This window comes from Herpailurus yagouaroundi, unplaced genomic scaffold (assembly GCF_014898765.1).
Source record: "Herpailurus yagouaroundi ecotype Mexico unplaced genomic scaffold, PumYag 221, whole genome shotgun sequence".
NCBI lineage: Eukaryota > Metazoa > Chordata > Mammalia > Carnivora > Felidae > Herpailurus > Herpailurus yagouaroundi.
In genome coordinates, this window is record NW_024412452.1 from 12,276,788 (window position 1) to 12,296,472 (window position 19,685).

A 19,685-nucleotide genomic window follows, 5' to 3' on the forward strand; every position below is an offset into this window, starting at 1 on the left:
GGCTTTCCCAAACAAAAACTAAAGAAGTTCATGACCACTAAACCAACCCTGCCAGAGATCCGAAGGGGGACTCTGTGAGTACAAAGTAGCAAAGACAACAAAGGACCAGAGACATCACCACAAGCATGAAACCTACAGATAACACAATGACACTAAATCTGTATCTTTCAATAAGCACTCTGAATGTAAATGGACTAAATGTCCCAATCAAAAGACATAGGGTATCAGAATGGATAAAAAAAAAAAAAACAAGATCCATCTATATGCTGCCTACAAGACACTCATTTTAGACCTGATGACACCTGCAGATTAAAAGTGAGTGGATGGAGGGGTTCCTGGATGGTCAGTTGGTTAGGCATTCAACTCTTGGTTTCAGCTCGGGTCATGATCTCACGGTTTGTAGGTTTGAGCCCCACATTGGGCTATATGCTGATGGTGCAGAGCCTGCTTGGGATTCTCTCTCTCTCTCTCTCTCTCTCTCTCTCTCTCTCTCCCCCTGCCCCTCCCACATCTCTCTTTCTCAAAATAAATAAAAAATAAAACCTTTTAAAAAATAAATAAATAAAAGTGAAGGGATGGAAAACCACCTATCATGATACTGGGCATCAAAAGAAAACCAGAGTAGCCATACTTATATCAGACAAACTAGTTTAAAACAAAGACTGTAACAAGAAGTGAAGAAGGGCATTATATCATAATTAAGGGGTCTATCCACCAAGAAGAGCTAACAATTGTAAATATTTATGCCCCAACATGGAGGAACCCAAATATATAAATCAATTAATCACAAACATAAACAAACTTACTGATAATAATACCATAATTGTAGGTGACTTTAACATTCCACTTTCAGCAAAGGACAGATCATCTAGGCAGAAAATCAATAAGGAAACAATGGGGGTGCCTGGGTGGCTCAGTCAGTTAAGCATCTGGCTCTTAATGTCAGCTCAGGTCACGATCTCCCGGTTCATGGGTTCAAGCCCCATATCAGGTTCTGCCACTGACAGTGCAGAGCCTGCTTGGAATTCTTTCTCTCTCCCTCTCTCTCTCTGTTCCTCCCCCAATTGTGTGCTCCCTCTCTCTCTCCCTCCCTCCCTCCCTCTCTCTCTCTCTCTCTCACACACACACACACTCTCTCTCTCTCTCTCTCTCTCTCTCTCTCTCTCTCAAAATAAATCAATAAACTTAAAAAAATAAGGAAACAATGACTCTGACTGACACATTGGGCCAGATGGACTTAACAGATATATTCAGAACTTTTCATCTAAAAGCAGCAGAATACACATTCTTCTCAAGTGCACATGGAACATTCTTCAAAAGAGATCACATACTAGGTCACAAAACAGGCCTCAACAAGTACAAAAGGATTGAGATCTTACCATTCATATTTTCAGATCACAATGCTATGAAGCTGGAAATCAACCACAAGAAAAAAATTGGAAAGCCCCCAAATACATGGAGGTTAAAGAACATCCTATTAAAGAATGAATGGGTCAACCAGAAACTTAAAGAAGAAATTTAAAAATACATGGAAGCAAATGAAAATGAAAACACAAGTCCAAACCCTTTGGGATGTAGCAAAGGCAGTCCTAACAGGAAAATATACCACAATTCAGGCCCATCTCAAGAAGCAAAAAAGGTCCCAAATACACAACCTAACCTTACACCTAAAAGAGCTAGAGAAACAGCAGCAAAGAAAGCCCAAAGCCAGCAGAAGAAGGGAAATAACAAAGATTAGAGCAGAAATAAATGATACAGAATCCAAAAAACAGTAAAAGAGTTCAATGAATCTAAGAGCTGGTCTTTTGAAAGAATAAAAAAAAAATTGATAAACCCCTAACCAAACTTCTCAAAAAGAGAAAAGACCCAAATAGATAAAATAACGAATGAAAGAGGAGAGATCACAACCAACACCACAGAAATACAAACAATTATTAGAGATACTATGAAAAATGATATGCCAACAAACTGGACAACCTGGAAGAAATGGACAAATTCCTAGACACCCACACACTACCAAAACTCAAATGGGAAGAAATAGAAAATTTGAACAGACCCATAACGAGCGAGGAAATTGCATCAGTTATCAAAAATCTCCCAACAAATAAGAGTCCTGGGCCAGATGGCTTCCCAGGGGGATTCTACCAGACATTTAAACCAAAGTTAATACTTTGCACCTGGGTGGCTCAGTCAGTTAAGCATCTGACTTCAGCTCAGGTCATGAGTTCACAGTTTGTGAGTTCGAGTCCTGCATCAGGTGAGCTGGAGCCCCACTTTTCTCCCTCTTTCTCTCTTTTTCTCTCTCTGCCCCGCCTGGGATTGGGATTCTCTCTGTCTCTCTCTGTCTCTCTCTCTGTCTCTCTCTCTCTCTGCCCCTTGCTCACTTGCACCCTCTCTCTCAAAAAATAAATAAAATAAAGCAGAGTTAATACCTATTCTTCTCAAACTGTTCCAAAAAATAGAAAAAGAAGGAAAGCTTCCAGATTCATTCTATGAAGCCAGCATTACCTTGATTCCAAAATCAGACAAGGACCCCACTAAAAAAGGAGAATTACAAGCCAATATCCCTGATGAACCTGGATGCAAAAATTCTCAACAAGATACTAGCAAATCAAATTCAACGGTACATTTAAAGAATTATTCACGATGGCCAAATGGAATTCATTCCTGGGCTGCAGGACTCATTCAATATTCGCAAATCAATGTGATACATCACATTAATAGAACAAAGAATAAAAACCTTATGATCCTGTCAATAGGTGCAGAAAAAGTATTTGACAAAATGCAGCATCCTTTCTTAATAAAAACCCTCAAGAAAATCGAGATGGAAGGAACATACTTTGACACTATAAAAGCCATCTATGAAAGGCTCACAGCTAATAGCATCTTCAATGAGAAAAACATGAGAGCTTTCTCCCCTGAGATCAGGAACACAACAGGGATGTCCACTGTCACCACTGTTGTTTAACATAGTGTTAACAACAAAACAAAATAAAAGGCATCCAAATTGGCAAGGAAGAAGTCAAACTTTCACTCTTCACAGATGACATGATACTCCGTTGGAAAACCCAAGACTCCACCAAAAACCTGCTAGAGCTGACACATGAATTCAGCAAGGCCGCGGGATATGAAATCAACATAGAGAAATTGGCTGCATTCCTATACACCAATAATGAAGCAACAGAAAGAGATATCAAGGAATTAATCCCATTTACAATTGCACCAAAAACCATCAAATACCTAGGAATAAACCTAACCAAAGAAGTAAAAGATGTGTACGCTGAAAACTATAGAAAGCTTAAGAATGAAATTGAAGAAGACACAAAAAAATGGAAAAACATTCCATGCTCGTGGATTGTAAGAACACATTTGTTAAAATCTCAATACCACCCAAAGCAATCTACACATTCAATGCAATCCCTATCAAAATAGCACCATCATTCTTCACGGAGCTAGAACTAACAATCCTGAATTTTGTACGGAACCACAAAAGACCCAAAGTAGCCAAAGTAATGTTGAAAAAGAAAACCAAAGCTGGAGGCATCACAACCTCAGACTTTAATCTATATTATAAAGCTGTAATCATCAAGACAGTCTGGTATTGGCACAAAAACAGACACATATAGGGGCACCCGAGTGGCTCAGTCAGTTAAGCATCTGACTTCGGCTCAGGTCATGATCTCGTGGTCCATGAGTTCAAGCTCTGCATTGGGCTCTGTGCTGACAGCTCGGAGCTCGGGGCGGGCTTAGGATTCTGTGTCTCCCTCTCTCTCTGCCCCTCCCCACTCATGCTCTGTCTCTCAAAAATAAATAAAGCTTAAAATTAAAAAAAAACAAAAACAAAAACAGACACATATATCAACGGAATAGAATCAAAAACCCAGAAATGGACTCACAGATGTATGGCCAACTAATCTCCAACAAAGCAGGAAAGAGTATCCAATGGAAAAAAGACAGTCTCTTTAGCAAATGATGCTGGGAGAACTGGACAGCGACATGCAGAAGAATGAACATGGACCACTTTCTTACACCGCACACAAAAATAAATTCAAAATGGATGAAAGACCCAAGTGTGAGGCAGGAAACCATCAAAACCCTAGAGGAGAAAACAGGCAGCAACCTCTGTGACCTCAGCTGCAGCAACTTCTTACTTGACATGACCCCAGAGGCAAGGGAAATAAAACCAAAAATGAACTATTGGGACCTCATCAAGATAAAAACTTCTGCACAGCAAAGGAAACAATCAACAAAACTAAAAGGCAACTGACAGGGGGACACCTAGGTGGCTCAGTCGGTTGGGCGCCAACTTTGGCTCAGGTTATGATCTAGCAGTTTGTGGGTTTGAGCCCCACATTGGGCTCTGTGCTGACAGCTCAGAGCCTGGAGCCTGCTTCAGATTCTGTGTCTCCCTCTTCCTGCCCCTTCCCCACTCGTGCTCTCTTTCTCTCTCAAAAATAAATAAACATTTAAAAAAATTTTAATAAATAAATAAATAAAAGGCAACTGACGGAATAGGAGAAGATATTTGCAAATGACATATCTGATAAAGAGTCAGTATCCAAAATCTATAAAGAATTTACCAAACTCAACATCTGAAAAACAAATAATCCAGTGAAGAAATGGGCAGAAGACATGAATAGACACTTCTTCAAAGAAGACATCCAGATGACAAACAGACACATAAAAAAAATGCTCAACATTGCTCAACATCAGGGAAATACAAATCAAAACCACAATGAGATACCACCTCACACTGGGCAGAATGGCTAAAATTAACAACTCAGGAAATAACAGATGCTGGTGAGGATGTAGAGAAAGGGGATCTCTTTTGCATTGTTGGTGGGAATGCACACTGGTGCAGCCACTCTGGAGAACAGTGCGGAGATTCCTCAAAAAATTAAAACTAGAACTACCCTATGGCCCAGTAATTTCACTACCAGGAATTTACCCAAAGGATACAAAAATTCTGATTTGATTGGAGCAAATACACCCCAATGTTTATAGTAGTGCTATCACAACAATAGCCAAATCACGGAAACAGCCCAAATGTCCATCAACTGATGAATGGATAAGAAGATGTGGTATAGGGGCACCTGGGTGGCTCAGTTGGTTAAGCATCTGACTTCAGCTCAGGTCATGATCTCGCAGTTCATGGGTTGGATCCCCTGTTCATGCTCTGTCTCTCTCTCTCTCAAAAATAAATAAACATTAAAAAAGGGAAAAAAAGGGGCGCCTGGGTGGCGCAGTCGGTTAAACGTCCGACTTCAGCCAGGTCATGATCTCGCGGTCCGTGAGTTCGAGGCCCCGCATCAGGCTCTGGGCTGATGGCTCGGAGCCTGGAGCCTGTTTCCGATTCTGTGTCTCCCTCTCTCTCTGCCCCTCCCCCGTTCATGCTCTGCCTCTCTCTGTCCCAAAAATAAATAAAAACGTTGAAAAAAAATTTAAAAAAAGGAAAAAAAAAGATGTGTTATATAAATATACAATGGAATATTACTTGGTGATCAAAAAGAATGAAATCTTGCCATTTGCAACAACATGGATAGGACTGGAGGGTATTATGCGAAGCAAAATAAGTCAGTCAAAGAAAGATACATATCATATGGTTTCACTCATATGTGAAATTTGAGAAACTTAACAGATGAACATAGGGGAAGGAAAGGAAAAATAATATAAAAACGGAGAGGGAGGCAAGCCATAAGAGACTCTTAAATACAGAGAACTGAGGGTTGATGGGAGTGGAGGAAGGGATTAAACAAGTGATGGACATTAAGGAGGGCATTTTTCGGGATGAGCACTGGGTGTCATATGTAAGACATGAATCACTGGGTTCTACTCCTGAAACCAAGACTACACTGTATGTTAACTAACTTGAGAAGAAAAAAATAAACTTTAAAAATTTTAAAAAAAGAAAGAGAGCAGAGAAGAGAGGAAATGGGGTGTTCTGGACTCCCAGAGAGAGAGAGACAGGCTGTCTCTGCCCATGAGTCAGGTGACAAGACTTACTGTAAGAAGCTTCCTGGCAGCTTAAGATTGTGCAAGCGGCCTTGTTGATTATTCAACAAGTATGTATCGAGAACTTGTTCTGTTTGGGGTACTCGGTTGCCACTTCATTAGACTATCCATCGTACAAAGAGCATGATAAAGATTCAAAGTATCAGGACAAAACCAGAAGGCAATGGCAACTGAAAGGAGAACAGATAGCCCTGGCTTCCGCTGAAGGAAGATCTGCTTTACTTGTCAGCACAGATACCCTCTTACAAAAAGGAGGGGTAGACTCTGATAACTGATACTTGCCCGCCATCCGTGCCCCAACCTAAACCTATACACCTCAGGAACTGGGCAGCTATCATTGCCCCCCATTTCCAGAAAAGTCCTACTCTTCTCACCCTCAAGAACCCACCCTAATATCCATCTTCCTAAATCCTCACTGAAACCACCCTTTCCAGGAAACAGCCAGGAACGGGGGACGGTAGGTAGATATACTGGCTGTGATAGAATGTACTCTGAGAGGGGTACTCTTTAAACCCAACGGGCCAATTAGAACTGGGGACTATACCTGAAATATCTATGACAAAATGTTAACATCCTTAATATATGAAGAGCACTTGCAACTAATTAAGAAAAAGACAACCCCCACAAAAAACTGGGCAAATTAAAAAGCAATTCAGTAAGAGGGGCACCTGGGTGGCTCAGTCAGTTAAGTGTCTGACTCTTGATTTCAGCTCAGGTCATGATCTCATAAGTTCGTGGGATTGAGCCCTGAATCTGGCTCTGTGCTGACATCGCAGAGCCTGTGAGACTCTCTCTCTCTCCCTCTCTCTCTGTCCCTCCCACCATCCCTCCCTCTCTCTCCCTCTCTCTCTCTCTGTCTCTCAAAAATAAACTTAAACTTCTTAAAAAAGAAATTCAGTGAGACATAAATGCAAGTAAGTAATAGGTAATAACATTGAAATATCACAAATACTATTTGAACCTAAGAAATGGCTCGAGATGATTGTTAAAGCATGATAATGTTTTGTGTTAGCAGGATTATAGGAAAAAAAGTTTCATACTCAGCTAATGAGAGTGTAAAACTGGTACAGATGTTCAGGAAAGCAATTTGGGAAATGCAGCAAAGCCTTACACGCATCTCTCTAACCTCTGACACAGACAACAGCAATGCCACTTCCAGTGTTTACCCAAAGGGAATAATTAAATATGTTAATAAAGATTTAATCAATTGGGGTACCTGGGTGGCTCAGTTGGTTAAGCGACTGACTTTGGCTCAGGTCATGATCCCATGGTTCGTGGGTTCAAGCCCCACATCAGGCTCTCTGCTGTCAGTGCAGAGCCTGCTTCGGATTCTCTCTCTCTCTCTCTCTCTCTCTCTCTCTCTCTCTGCCCCTCCCTGTGCCCTCTCTCTCAACAATAAACATTAAAAAAAATTTTAATGAAACAAAATAAAATAAAATCAAGCTTCACTGAAGCATTAGCACAGCCATTTAAAAAAAGATTTAATCACTAGGATACTTCCCACAGTGACAGTATAACTTAGGCAATGGATATAAATATAAAAAATTTGATATAACCGAAATATACATCAATAGGGGGTTGATGAACTGAATTAGCGTGCATCCATGTAATAAAATACTATGCAGACATTTTTAAAAGACGTGTAAAGGATTATCTACTGACAGAAAGATGCCCCTGGTTCATTGTCAAGTGAAAATGTAAACATTCAAACATTTGAAAAAAAATATCTGGGATGGGACTATCTCTAGAGAGGAAGGCAAGGCATCTGGGAATTGTGATGGAGGGGTGAGACTGGCAAGGTTCTGTTCCTTGTCCTGGTGATACACATGGATAGTCCCTTCCCCATTTATTCATTAAAGCTGGGTGTCTCAACCTTGTCACTATTAACATTTGAGGCTGGATAACTCTTTCTTATGGGTATTGTGGGCCAGTCCTATACACTGTAGGATATTTAGTAGCATCTCTGGCCCTTTCCCACTAGATGCTAGTAGCACTCCAACCCCCCTCCCCAACTCGGTGGTAACAACCCAAAATGTCTCCAGACATTGCCAAATGTGTCCTGAGGAACAAAATCACCCCCAGCTGAGAACCAGTACATTAAAGCATACATTTACATTGTATGTACTTTACATGGGTGTTAAATTTCACACCTAAAAATTGCTTTTTTGAAAAAGAGGAAAAAAGAATCTTGGATAACTGATAACAAGTTAATTCAAAGTACCTGGATTTGGGGCCATTCATTACTTTTGCCTCATATATTCCTGCAATATATCCTTTTTAAGCTTTTTATTTATTTATTTTATTTTGAGAGACAGTGCACACGCGCTCAAATTGGGGAGGGGCGGAGAGAGAGGAGAGAGAGGGAGAAAGAGAGAGAGAGAGAAAGAGAGAGAGAATCCCAAGCAGGCTCTGCACCAACCTGGAGATCACGACCTGAGCCAAAATCAAGAGTCAGACACTTAACCGACTGAGCCACCCAGGCTCTCCTATAATAAATCCTTTTTTACACTGAGTATGCATTATGTTCACAAAAAGAAAATAGAAGGTTATTTCAATGCTTTAAAGCCACTTTATAATGTTTAAAAAGCCAGATTCAGACAGCCCTGCAGCCCACATTCCCTACACAGCTGAGGCACACCAGCCCCTAAGAAGTCTTTCCACCTTCAGAAGTTTCTATAAGATCCCCCAGCCTCCTGCCCAGAGCCTAGAGACCAGCCCCCACCTCTGTGCTCCCCCACCCCCACAGGAGACAGAGGATGGGAAGGAGGAGAAAGGGAGAGGGGCCCACTAGAGAGACATAGGAAGGAAGAGAAGCCCTGACAGGATGAAAGAAAGGGAAGGAACAGTAATGCCTGGGTGAAGCAGGGTAGAAATTCACCAAGCCAGGTCACAGGAGAGCACACCCTCAAGGAAATAACATGTCTGAGCTCCAAGGGAAGAGGGATCTGGTTTTGCTTTTGGCTGTGTCCCCAGCACCTTGATTAGCACCAGCACATACTAGGTGCTCAATAAATATTTGTTCGGTGAACGAAGTGCATGAATGAAGAGGCATAAATAATCACATTAGCCAGTGGAAAATGGGCAGAACAGAAGAGAGGCACAGATCATCAAATGCTATAGGAAATGAAGCCGTTCATTCATGCAGATAATCTGTCAAACCTATCTGCCACAGCCCAGGTACCCATGGTAGTTTTAGTTAACTAATTAGTTAATTAGTACAGAACAAAGGAATGATAAGTATTCATTAATAACCTCCACCCTGAACCCATGAGAGAGGGAGAACCCATGAGAGAGGACCCAGAAAGTGGCCTCAGAGTCCAGCCTCCCAGAGCTCATGGTCTATTTCGGGAGGTAGGTCCTGAAATTACATCCGAGCCTGGAATGCCCTGGGAACAACTGCGGGGAAAGTGGGGCCGGCCAGGCCCATGCATTTGGGGCTGCAAGTGGGAGCCAAGCAACCAGTGCAGGCTGGTTTCTCTGCAAGCAGGCCACAGTGCCCTCTGTGCCATGAGGGGATCAGGCTCTAGGCTTCTCACCCCACTAACTGCACATCTGAAACGTTGGAGCATTTTTAGAAACACCTATATCTGGGCCCCTCCTCCAGAGATTCAAGCGAAGAGGGGATAAGGAGGTTGGTAGCGGTCTTTTTTAAAGCTCTCCACGTGTTCTGTTGTGCAGCCAGGGTAGAGCACCCCAGCCTAAATGATCTGTAAATTCTGGGTCTGATTCTAATGGCCTCTCCCCCTAAGTGTCAACTCAGCCATGGACTGCAGTATGAATAGCCTCTGGGGTGGGAGTGGGGGAGGGAATGACATTAATTTCACATTTCACCACATCTCACATCAATTTCTCTTAAAGTGTGGTTCCAAAATGTTCTGCATCAAGTAGATGTTAAGCGCTGAGTCTCAGACCTCTTGGACCTTGCTGGATCAGAATCCAGAGGATTCTCAGGCACAGCAAATATGAGGACCACTGGCCCAGACTGCATGAGGCTTCAGGCACATCTGAAGGATGGTCAGAGCCTGGGCCAGAAAGCACACGAACACTACAGAGAACTGCTTTGTGCTCAGCACTGGGCATCCTGATAAATAGGACAGGCTGCTGCTCTCAAGCAGTCGCAGCATTCTAAGCGTTGATCTGAGTGCTGGGCACAGGCTGGCTGGGGTGAGCACTCTAGCAGACCTAGTAAGGTGCTGTACACACAGAGAGAAGAGACTCGTGAATGCGAGCGGAAGCCTGGGTGCCTTCTTGGAGAAGGTGGCATTGCAGCAGAGCTTTGAAAAACAATAGGCTTTGAACAGTTGGAGATGTTACATTCTATTATATTTCCATTTTGCTAGGAGTTTATCAATGCAAATAAATAGTAAAGCAACACAAGGGGTCGGGGGGGGTGTGAATACTGAGAGGACAGCCGCTGAATGGGGTACCTGGGCCAGGGCAACAGATGTGGTCACCTTCCTGACCCAAGGGCACTGCCCACTCCAAGCACTCCCTGCCATGACCACTGACCTGGACACATGGCTTCCCCAGGTTTCCATTCCCTTATCTGCAGAATGGAGAGATTGGGAGTTACCACAAGACTGTTCCAGAACCAGGGGGAAAGAGCTGTGAACAGATCCCAAAGCATCCAGGAGACCTAGGCTTCTTTAGGCCCCTGGTCTCAAGACCCTTACAGAACTTCTTTTCCAGCCAGAGGTGGACCCACAATTTCTATAAGGGAATGGCTTAGGCAGATGAGCTAGCGACCTTGTTGTGAAGTTGCATTTCATAGTAGGCATCCGGTAATGTCACCAGCTCATGAAAAGAGCAAAGCTTTCCAAAATGTGTTTACTTACATTTTTCAAAAGAGGGATAAAACGTAAACTGTCCCATAACAAAGAATAAATGTGAGTATTTCTCACTTTGCCAAATTGTGTCTGCCATCTATGGTCATTATTAGTTTGAGGAGCTTGAAGTCCGGATGGAGATCCTGGGTCAGAGCGAAAGAGCCCCCTGGTGCCCTCACTGTTTTCAAATCTCAGGAAAACACCGGCCACTTTTCCCTCTACTTTTGGTAAGAGAGAAACCCTCTCTCCTCTCCTTATTTATCTTTCTTTGCAGAACTGGGGTCCTGACTCACAGCCATTGTTCCTTCTCTTCATTTTAACATATCCTTCCTTTTCTCCTTCCCCCTCTTGAGACACCTCCTCCCATGAGAATGTCTACCTTAAAGGGGATGGGTTAAGGGTACATGGTGAGAAGGGGAGTTAGGAGTCCTTTGTTGCTCCAGAGAGAGAGAGAGAGACCCTCTCTTGTCTAAACACCTCATGTAGATGCTTAGGCTCTTTGAATTCTGAAAAACATCCTTGACACCGCTCAAAATTCTGGCGTCAAGGCCATATCGCTCCTATTTTGTTCCTTTTCTTCCCAATTGAGGCATGGCGGATTCAATATGGCCAGTGTTCAATAAAGACGGGCGAATGAATGAATGAATGAAATAAAGACACAACTTCAAAAGCACACCATCTACACGCCCAGTTTGTAAGCGATCCTGATTCCTCTCTCTGTTCTGCACCCATCTTTCTTTTCTCACCCTTAGCCTCACTGCCCGGTAAAGGGTTCTCGCATCATACCTCCGGGAACGGGTCTTAGAAAAGCGGCAACTGTTATATACTATAGCACTTTCCGTTTTCCAAAACTGCAGAGCACTATGGTATTTATTATGCTCTGGTTCATCCTCCTCGCCCTCCCTGCAGGGCTGAGATTTCTGTCCCCGTGCCCTGGGCTAGGGTTAGTGCCGGAGCCGTGGCCGCAGATGCGGCCGCGCGCGGAGGGTCGGGCGGCGCGGGCGCGCGGGTGCCGCGGTCAAGGGGCTCTCACCTCGGAAAGTCAGGCTGGCGACCGGGTCGCTGCGCCGGTCCTTCTTCACACTGGGGAGGTTGCTGGCCCTCACCAGCAGGCAGCACAGCATGGTTGGGCCGCTCCGGGCGCGCAGAGGCACGCGGGCAGGACGGGAGCGGGAGCAGGGGGCCCGGGCACCAGCGAGCAAGAGCCCGGCACCGCGGCACCCGCGCCAGAGGGGAGCAGTCGCCTTCGCTGCGCTTCCGCGAAGAAGTCCGCGCGCCCGGCCGAGGCCGCGGGGAGGACACAGGACACCCGCTGGGCGGACCGTCCCACCCCCGCCCGGCCCTAGCCCCCGCCCAGGCCCGCCCCGCGGGTGGCGGGCGGGGCGGGGCTGGGGTCAGATGGGCGCCGGTGGCTGCGCTGGTCCCCCTCGGCGGATACCCGCCCCGGGCCGGGAACGGAAGCGGCGCTGACGCGGAGCGCACAGCTGAGCCAGGCGCCGGCGACTCGAGCCCGGCGCTCTGCCCGCCGGGGCCGGAGCGCACCAGTGCCGACCTCGCGGGAGGCCGCGGCTCAGCACCCCGCTGCGCCCAGCCAGGCTCCGCACGCCTAGGACGCCGGGAGACTGGGGAACGAGCGAAGGCGGGAGGAGGGGACATCCGGCCGCAAGAACGCGAGAGTCTGCGGAAAACTACCAGTTGCAGCGAGTGTGCGGAGCGGCGGGGCTCCAACCCGAGCCCCCGGCTTCGCGCCGCCCGACCAATTACCCGCCCGCGGTGCCCAGGCGGCCGTTCTGGAAACACTCCCGGACCGGCCCGAGCCCTCGCGAACCCGCCCCTCAGCTTCTCCAAGCAGTCTGGGGTCGCTCGTCTGTGTGCGCTGAGGTGTTTAAATTATATTGCGTTCCCTGAAGCACACCGATCCACACGCTGCCCACTCGGTCCCCCTGCCACCGCCTCGACAGCAACCTCCAGGCCCCCTCGCCCCCTACAGGGGGGAGGAATTGAGTTTAGCCCGAGCCTTGAGTGCTTGTCAGGTCCTTTGCAGCTGGTGGACTTCTCGACCACGGGAGCCCTGGCTTCTCATCTCTACACCCCTACACCGCAGCACCTAGCACGGGGCAGGACACTGCCCCTCCTCCACCTCCTCACTGGTCCTTAGCCTGAATTCAGTGACTAGTCATCATTCTCCCGCAAAACCTCTCAACTCGCTTTCCCCTCTCTTACTTAGAGGCTCCAGCATTTTTCATGTGGGTAAACCATAACCTGGTGAAATCCAACTCTGCTTACTCCACCCTGCACCGAAGATGTTGGAGAATCGCAGATCTAACCTGCCCCCACCACTTGATAACCGTGACTCCTGACTCAGGTGCACCCTGACTGCTACCCAGCAAGCAATCTTTCCACAGTCTCTTCAGAGAGGACTGTCATACTTCTCTCTCCCCAAACCTACAACACGCCAAGCCACCCTCACTCTGTTTGCTTCCTATTTACTGAGTACAGAACTTCCCCCAGGCTCCCAGGCTCCTAACCCCCATCAGCATCTGTGCCCAAATCCTTTGCCTTCTCTCCCATTTTTAATTGTTTTTCATTTTATTTATTTTTAGAGAGAGAGAGAGAGAGAACGCGCGTGCGTGCTTGGGGGAGAAGCACAGGAGACAGAAAGAGAATCCCAAGCAGGCTCCATGCTCAGCGCAGAGCCCGATGTGGAGCTCAAACTCACCAACTGTGAGATCATGACCTGAGCCCAAACCAAGAGTCGGAAGCTCAATGACTGAGCCACCCAGGTGCGCCAACCTTCTCTCCCATTTTTTATGAATGAAACATCTATACTCCTAAGACCGGCTGGACACTTGGGCACTGGATCCCACCCCTTCAGTGACAAGTCTGAGGCTGTCTTCTCCCCAACCTTAAAGGTTGCACCTTTTCTAGCTGGCTGGGGACTTCCTCTGGACTCTCCCACTCTCCCTGGGTGACCCCACTACCTTCATAATGAGGTGGACACTTGCTTCCTCTCCAACATTCAGACCTCCTTCATCCCTCTTAGCAGAACGCAGCTGTTCAGGTATGACCCCCCAGGCCCAGCTCCAGGTAGATCCTGATCTATCTGAGCCCATCTCCTGGCAACGGCTCTTGCTTTAGCACCAGACATACGTCCTGAGTTGTTCTCCAGAAGGGATGGGCTTTTACTCCAGAAACGGACAAGCCCAACTCCCTCCCCTGATTCTTAAGAATAAGGAAGCATGAGGATCCCATTGGCCTACCATCTCTAGGATGCAGCAGACACCTGTGGCAGCAGACCGGAGAGAAAAATGGTCTGCCTGGGTCTGAGATGACTCTGGAGCTGTACGCTGTATATGCACAGAACCCACCATGTCTCTGGATCCTACTGGGGCCTAGTACTCGATGGGAGTTCCCTCCAAGGGGGCATGTATTGCGAGGGAAGGTCACCCTAAGACTGTTAATTATTAAAGCCTACTTGAGGCAAGATCTCACTTACTTGAAGCTTAAATCTTCCTTGCTGACACCCATGACTTTGGTAGCATCTATGTGCCCACAGTATCCAAATGCCTCCGCTGAGGCATTTTCTCTACTACCCTCTCCTGCCTGGGCCACTGCAGGGGCCTCCCAGCTGGTCACCTCTAGTCCATTATCTACACTGGGGCCAGGTGATCTTACGACAGATATGATCAGGCCTCAAAGGCCTCCCTTGCTCTTGGGATGAAGCCCAGATCCCTCACCTCCACCCACTGAGAAAGGCCACTCCACCCCTCACTCTCTGAGTCCCAGCTCCTATGGCTTCTCAGGTTTGGGAACATGCTGAGCTCTCTTCCAACTTGGAGCCCTGCCGTCTCCTCTGCTTGTGAACGCCTTCCCCTCTCTCTTTACAGGGCAACCCCCATGCATCCTCAGGCCTCAGCTTACATATTGCGCCCCGGGGGAAGCCGTCTCTGACATCCTGGCCTAGGATGGGTTCCTCTGGCAAACAACTGGACAGCCGCACTTTTATTCTTGGCATTCATTGCAATTATAAGGAATAACTGTGTAATTACCTGCTCGAGGTCTAGCTGGATGGTGGGGTCAAGGAGGGGAGAGACCAAGGACATCTCAATCTGCCAGGTATTCCCAGTGCACAGTAAGTGCCGGCCTGCGGTTGGCATAGTGGCCAGTGGACTTGGTTCCCCAGTGTCCTTTCCACCCCATGATGAGATTAAGCCAGTGGTTCTCAAAGAGGGCAGTACTGCCCCCTGGGGGAGTTTTGGATATGATGATTTGGGATATTTTTTACTGTCCCAGTGATTCCAGGCTGTGTTCCTTTCCCCCAGCTCTCCGCACCCCGCCACCTCCTCCTGCTTGAATCCATCAGAGGTAGCACAGGAAATCTGTAGGGGGCATATCTGATATTTCCAGAGGAATATTCCAAAGGACTCGTACATACAAACATTTGGCTTGTGTCCCAGCAACAGGGGCTCCACACGTCTGTTCTGTAAACCAGAAAAGCAGCAGCTGGTGGCCTGAGCCCCGGACACTTCCTGAGGCCCCTTTCCCATTCCAACCTCCAGCTTCCCAGCCTGGCTGCTGTTTGCTGCTTCCTGATGAGATAACTGACTGTTCCTTTAGAGACATCATAGTGCAGCCTCGTCCTAAAGGGGGCTTCCTCCCAAAGGGACTTGTATCAGGAATGCAATTCTCATGGACAGCCAGCTGGGCCCTCAACTTGTCGCCTTTCTATATGTTCTCCCCTTCTTCTACAGAAATGTTGCACAGTTTTACCTGGACACATGGCCACCCAAATAGAAACTAGATACGGCCTCACAACTAGATATGGCCATGAAACCAAGTGATGGCCAGCAGGGTATGAGCAGAATGTACAGAACTGTCTGATTGTATCCTTATAGGGAAGAGGCACGCCTGCCTGTGCTGTGATACAGGTTGTGATGGTGAAGTCACCAACCATGTTGTCAAGGGGACCCCCGGGAATAGCAGAGCAACAAGACAGGAGGATCTGGTGCTAGACAGCCCTGTGGGTCAGAACCTTACTGGCCAGAACTGCCTAAACATCAACTAGGAGGTAAGTGAGAGAGACCATCGTGTTCACACCACCATTAGTTAGGGCTCACTAATAGCCAGGTTTGCACCCCACCTGAAGCTCAGGTACGGGACAGCTCCTCAGCACCCCAGACTACCCCAGTACCTCTGTGAAGGTGGTAGGGCCAGCTTAGGAGCCACTGAGAGGTAGCAAGGCGGTGAGGGGACCTGTTTTGAAGCTGAGTCTGCATAGCAAGCCCGGACTTTACTTAAGATGTCACGTTAACTGCAACAACATTTCAGGGCTGATAGAGATGAGGAGGAAGGGACTAGAGTTCTCCTCGATTTGCCCCATTGCCCCATCAGTGTATTCACAGATAGGTGCTGACTGATAATCCCAAGAGAGAGGAGACTGGCTGTCTGTTATCCCAAGAGCCCAGGACTAAGGTCTCCAAGATTGAATGAAACACCGTGCTTCACACACTGTCATTGGTGTCCCCTGGGGGTGCATTCGGCCTACAGACCTATTGTCTTTGAGCAACACAATGTTTTATAACAAAATAATACCTTAAATAAACATCAGGAGGTTTCTCCTACAAATCCGAGTTTATAGCTTCTCTTGAAAAACCAGAGAAGCTGGCACACGGGCCCAAATTCTCTGCCTGACAGTGCCTATCTGGCACCTGTGCAGTGAGCCGTGCACTCTCAGCTCACTCCACTTGCCACCACTTACCCAACGCGCATGTGCTTTTCCTTCTGACCTCATCTTAGTTACACCACCTCCCAGGCTCCCCTAGGCATGTGAGTTTTTGGTCCCTGCCCTCTTCTGTCACCTATTAGGGGTCCTACCTCCCTGTCAGTCGAAGAAGAGGTACTTCTAACTGAGATTCTTCTTGTTGTTGGAGTTGGGCCGACTGGTATCTTCTGGCTCAGGTCTCTCTTTTTACCAAGGCCTGACGTGGGGTGACCAAGAAGCAAACACACCTTGCCCCTCTGCTCAATGATACCAACCTTGAGATGAAGACTCTGCCTATGAATTTACAGGATTCCTTCAGGGCACAAGTGTCAAGGTCCAAGAGCTTCCAAGAGTATGGACGGTCCAAGGCATCCTTCTGCCCTCTCCCCTCACATTCACTGAAGGATACGTGCTCCATTGATAGCCCAATCCAAAGCTGGGACTGAAAGGGCACCTGTGTATCCACCAAGGGTGTAGAATGTACAGGCAGCAGTGACTCTGGCCATGGCCATGATCATGTGACTTCCTGGGCAGAACCATCTTGCAGTGGGAACAATCAGATAGTCCTGGGCCTCCATCCCAGTCCACCCTTTTCTAGCTGTGTGACCCGAGGCATGTGACTTGATCTTTGAGAGTCTGCTTCCACTTCTGTGAAATCGAGAGAATGATACTTCACAGAGCTGTTGGGAGGATTCAAACTGAACGATAGCCCTTCTGGCACAATGGCTGGCGCACAGTAGGTTACAGTAGATGTTAGCACTCTACTGGCTAACATTTCATTCTAATGAAGCAATTTGGAAAGAGATCAGCATACAGATAGCTGAGATTGAGCATGACTTTGACCTGGGGAGAGGCACCGAGAAGGTTTGTAGGCTTGAAGGGTCACCAGAGGAATATTCGTCCCAAGAAAGACCTACCACCACGGTGATGGCCGTGGCCAGACATCAGGCAGGGTGGACAAATGCCTTCAGCTCAGAAGGGGCTGCTCCAGAGTGGGCAGCCAGAGGAGATAGGACCAGGGTCCCTTGAGGCAGAGGGGATGGCCACTCACCACTGAGCCCCTTGTGCCCAGTGTGATGCAGCTGATGATAGGAATGACCAGGCAAAAAAGATAGTGACAGTCTTCTTGGATGTGTGAAGTGATTTCCTTGTACATGTACAATGCATGTTAACTATAATAATTATTATAATAAATATATATAATCATATATAATATTAGTAATAATAGCTAGTATGCATTGAGTGCCAAGAGACTGTGTCAAAGAGACTGGACTCCAGGGTGTGAGCAGACCTGGGTTCAAATCCTGCCCCTCCACCTTTTACTGCTTGTCTCTTGAAAATCAAAGGTAATTATGACCCAAAGGAAATCGTGAAGCGGTGAAAGATGGAGCTCTGGAGCCAGATTGCATGAGCTTGATTCCCAACTCCACTACTTACCAGTGTATAACGTAACCACTTTGTGCCAGTTTTCTCATCTGTAAAATGGGGGTGACAGTTGCTATTATATATGGTTGCTAGGAGGGTTAAGTGTTTACATACAAGTGCCTGGTACAAATTATAGCTGGAACATGATGTAGCTCACGGTTAATGAGTTTTATTTAGAACAGTGCCTAGCACCTACTAAGCTCGGTATCAGTTAAATACGTCTCTTTCAAAGATTATTTTTTTGAGAGTGACAGAGCGCAAGCAGGGGAGAGAGAAAGAGAGGATCTGAAGTGGGCTCTGTGCCAACAGCAGAGAGCCCAATGCTGGGCCTGAACTCAAGAACCAAGATCATGATCTGAGCCAAAGTCAAATGCTTTGACTGAGTCAAAAGCTGAGCCACCCAGGCATCCCTAAATATGTCTCTTTCAAAGGATTGTTATGGGGTTTTAAAGAAACAGCAGCTGAAAATGGTACATTGTTTGTACTTAAATGAATGCCCATTCTCTCTCCTTGTGATGAATGTACATTTTCAAAACCAGAATCCTCCATCTATTAGTCATTTGTCTTATATTGTGTGCCCTGCAGGCTTGCACTGCCCCCTACTTTGACTCAGCCCCATGCCAGGTACCCCAAGCACCACCCCCCCCCCCACCCGTGCTGGCTCAGGCTCATGGTGCCTGGGTGTGGGCAGCACATGGTATGCTTATTCATGAGCCATGGATGCTGAGAACAACAGAGGGCGGTGAAGAGGGGTGTGGGGGTGAGGATGGGAGGTGCTTTAGCCCCTGTATGACCTTGGCCAGGCCCTTGCACTTCTCTGGGCCTATTTGTTCATCTCTAAAGAGGAAAAATATCCCTGCCTTTTGGCCTCACAAAGCTGCTGTGAGCATGACATGAATTTATGTGTGCACAGAGGAGGTGTCATTATGGGATATTATAATCAGGTAGCCAAAGGAGGAGCTTTATGGGCCCAACACCTAAAGGGTCTGGCTAACTAGTGAGGGACTACTCCCCAGAAGGGTGTTTGGCTCTGAGTAGTGATAGTGTGTCCCTGAGACTGGGGCCTTCTGTGTAATCATTCGCCAACTTGGCTCTGGCTGGGAGAAGGAGGGTGAACAGGCCTGAATGCGGCAGGGAGGCCAAATTTGGACTTGGGTTAAGAGCAGGGACAGTGCAGGAGGTGGAATGTGTCCAGGGCTGGGGGAGGGAGGGACTGCATTCCCGGTGACTGGGAGTGTGGGCTCACCAGCCCCCTCTGGGGGCACTCACTGTCAGTGCAGACAGCCTACTTCCTTTCTCCCAGGGAAGGGGAGACCGACCACCCAGGGGAGCCAGGCAGCAGGCAAAGGGCAAGGCTGCAGACTGACATCACGCAGGTGGGGGGAGGGGCGAGTCAGGGACACCAAGGGAGGATGACGGATGCGGGATGGGGAAGATGGCCCCACAGACAGCCCTTGGGGTTGAAATAATGACAGGAGAGGAGCCACACCAGCAGTACTCCTGTGGGTAAAGCACTTCGGGGGTTAGAAAGTGCTTCCCCATACATTATTCATTCTTTCCTTTCTCCTACTAGGGTTCAGGGCCTGGCATGGGTAGGGGAACCATGAATTATGAGACAAGTATGTGTGTGTGTGTGTGTGTGTGTGTGTGTGTGTGTGTGT

General features: G+C 47.3%; 1 protein-coding gene across 25 annotated transcripts in view; it reads right to left on the reverse strand.

Annotated features, from left to right (window-relative positions):
- Positions 1-19,685, reverse strand: part of DYSF (dysferlin) — a 229,155-nt gene that overhangs the window by 207,030 nt on the left and 2,440 nt on the right. For 13 of the 25 annotated variants that reach the window (XM_040458575.1, XM_040458577.1, XM_040458571.1 and 10 more), the window contains exon 1: positions 11,872-12,119. The exons of 10 other annotated variants lie outside the window; for them this stretch is intronic. In XM_040458575.1, coding sequence (XP_040314509.1) covers positions 11,872-11,962 — 91 coding nt within the window. In that variant the 5' untranslated portion in view covers positions 11,963-12,119. Of the gene's footprint in view, positions 1-11,871; positions 12,124-19,685 lie in introns of those variants that run through there. 2 more of the 25 variants (XM_040458580.1, XM_040458582.1) reach the window with 2 other exon arrangements.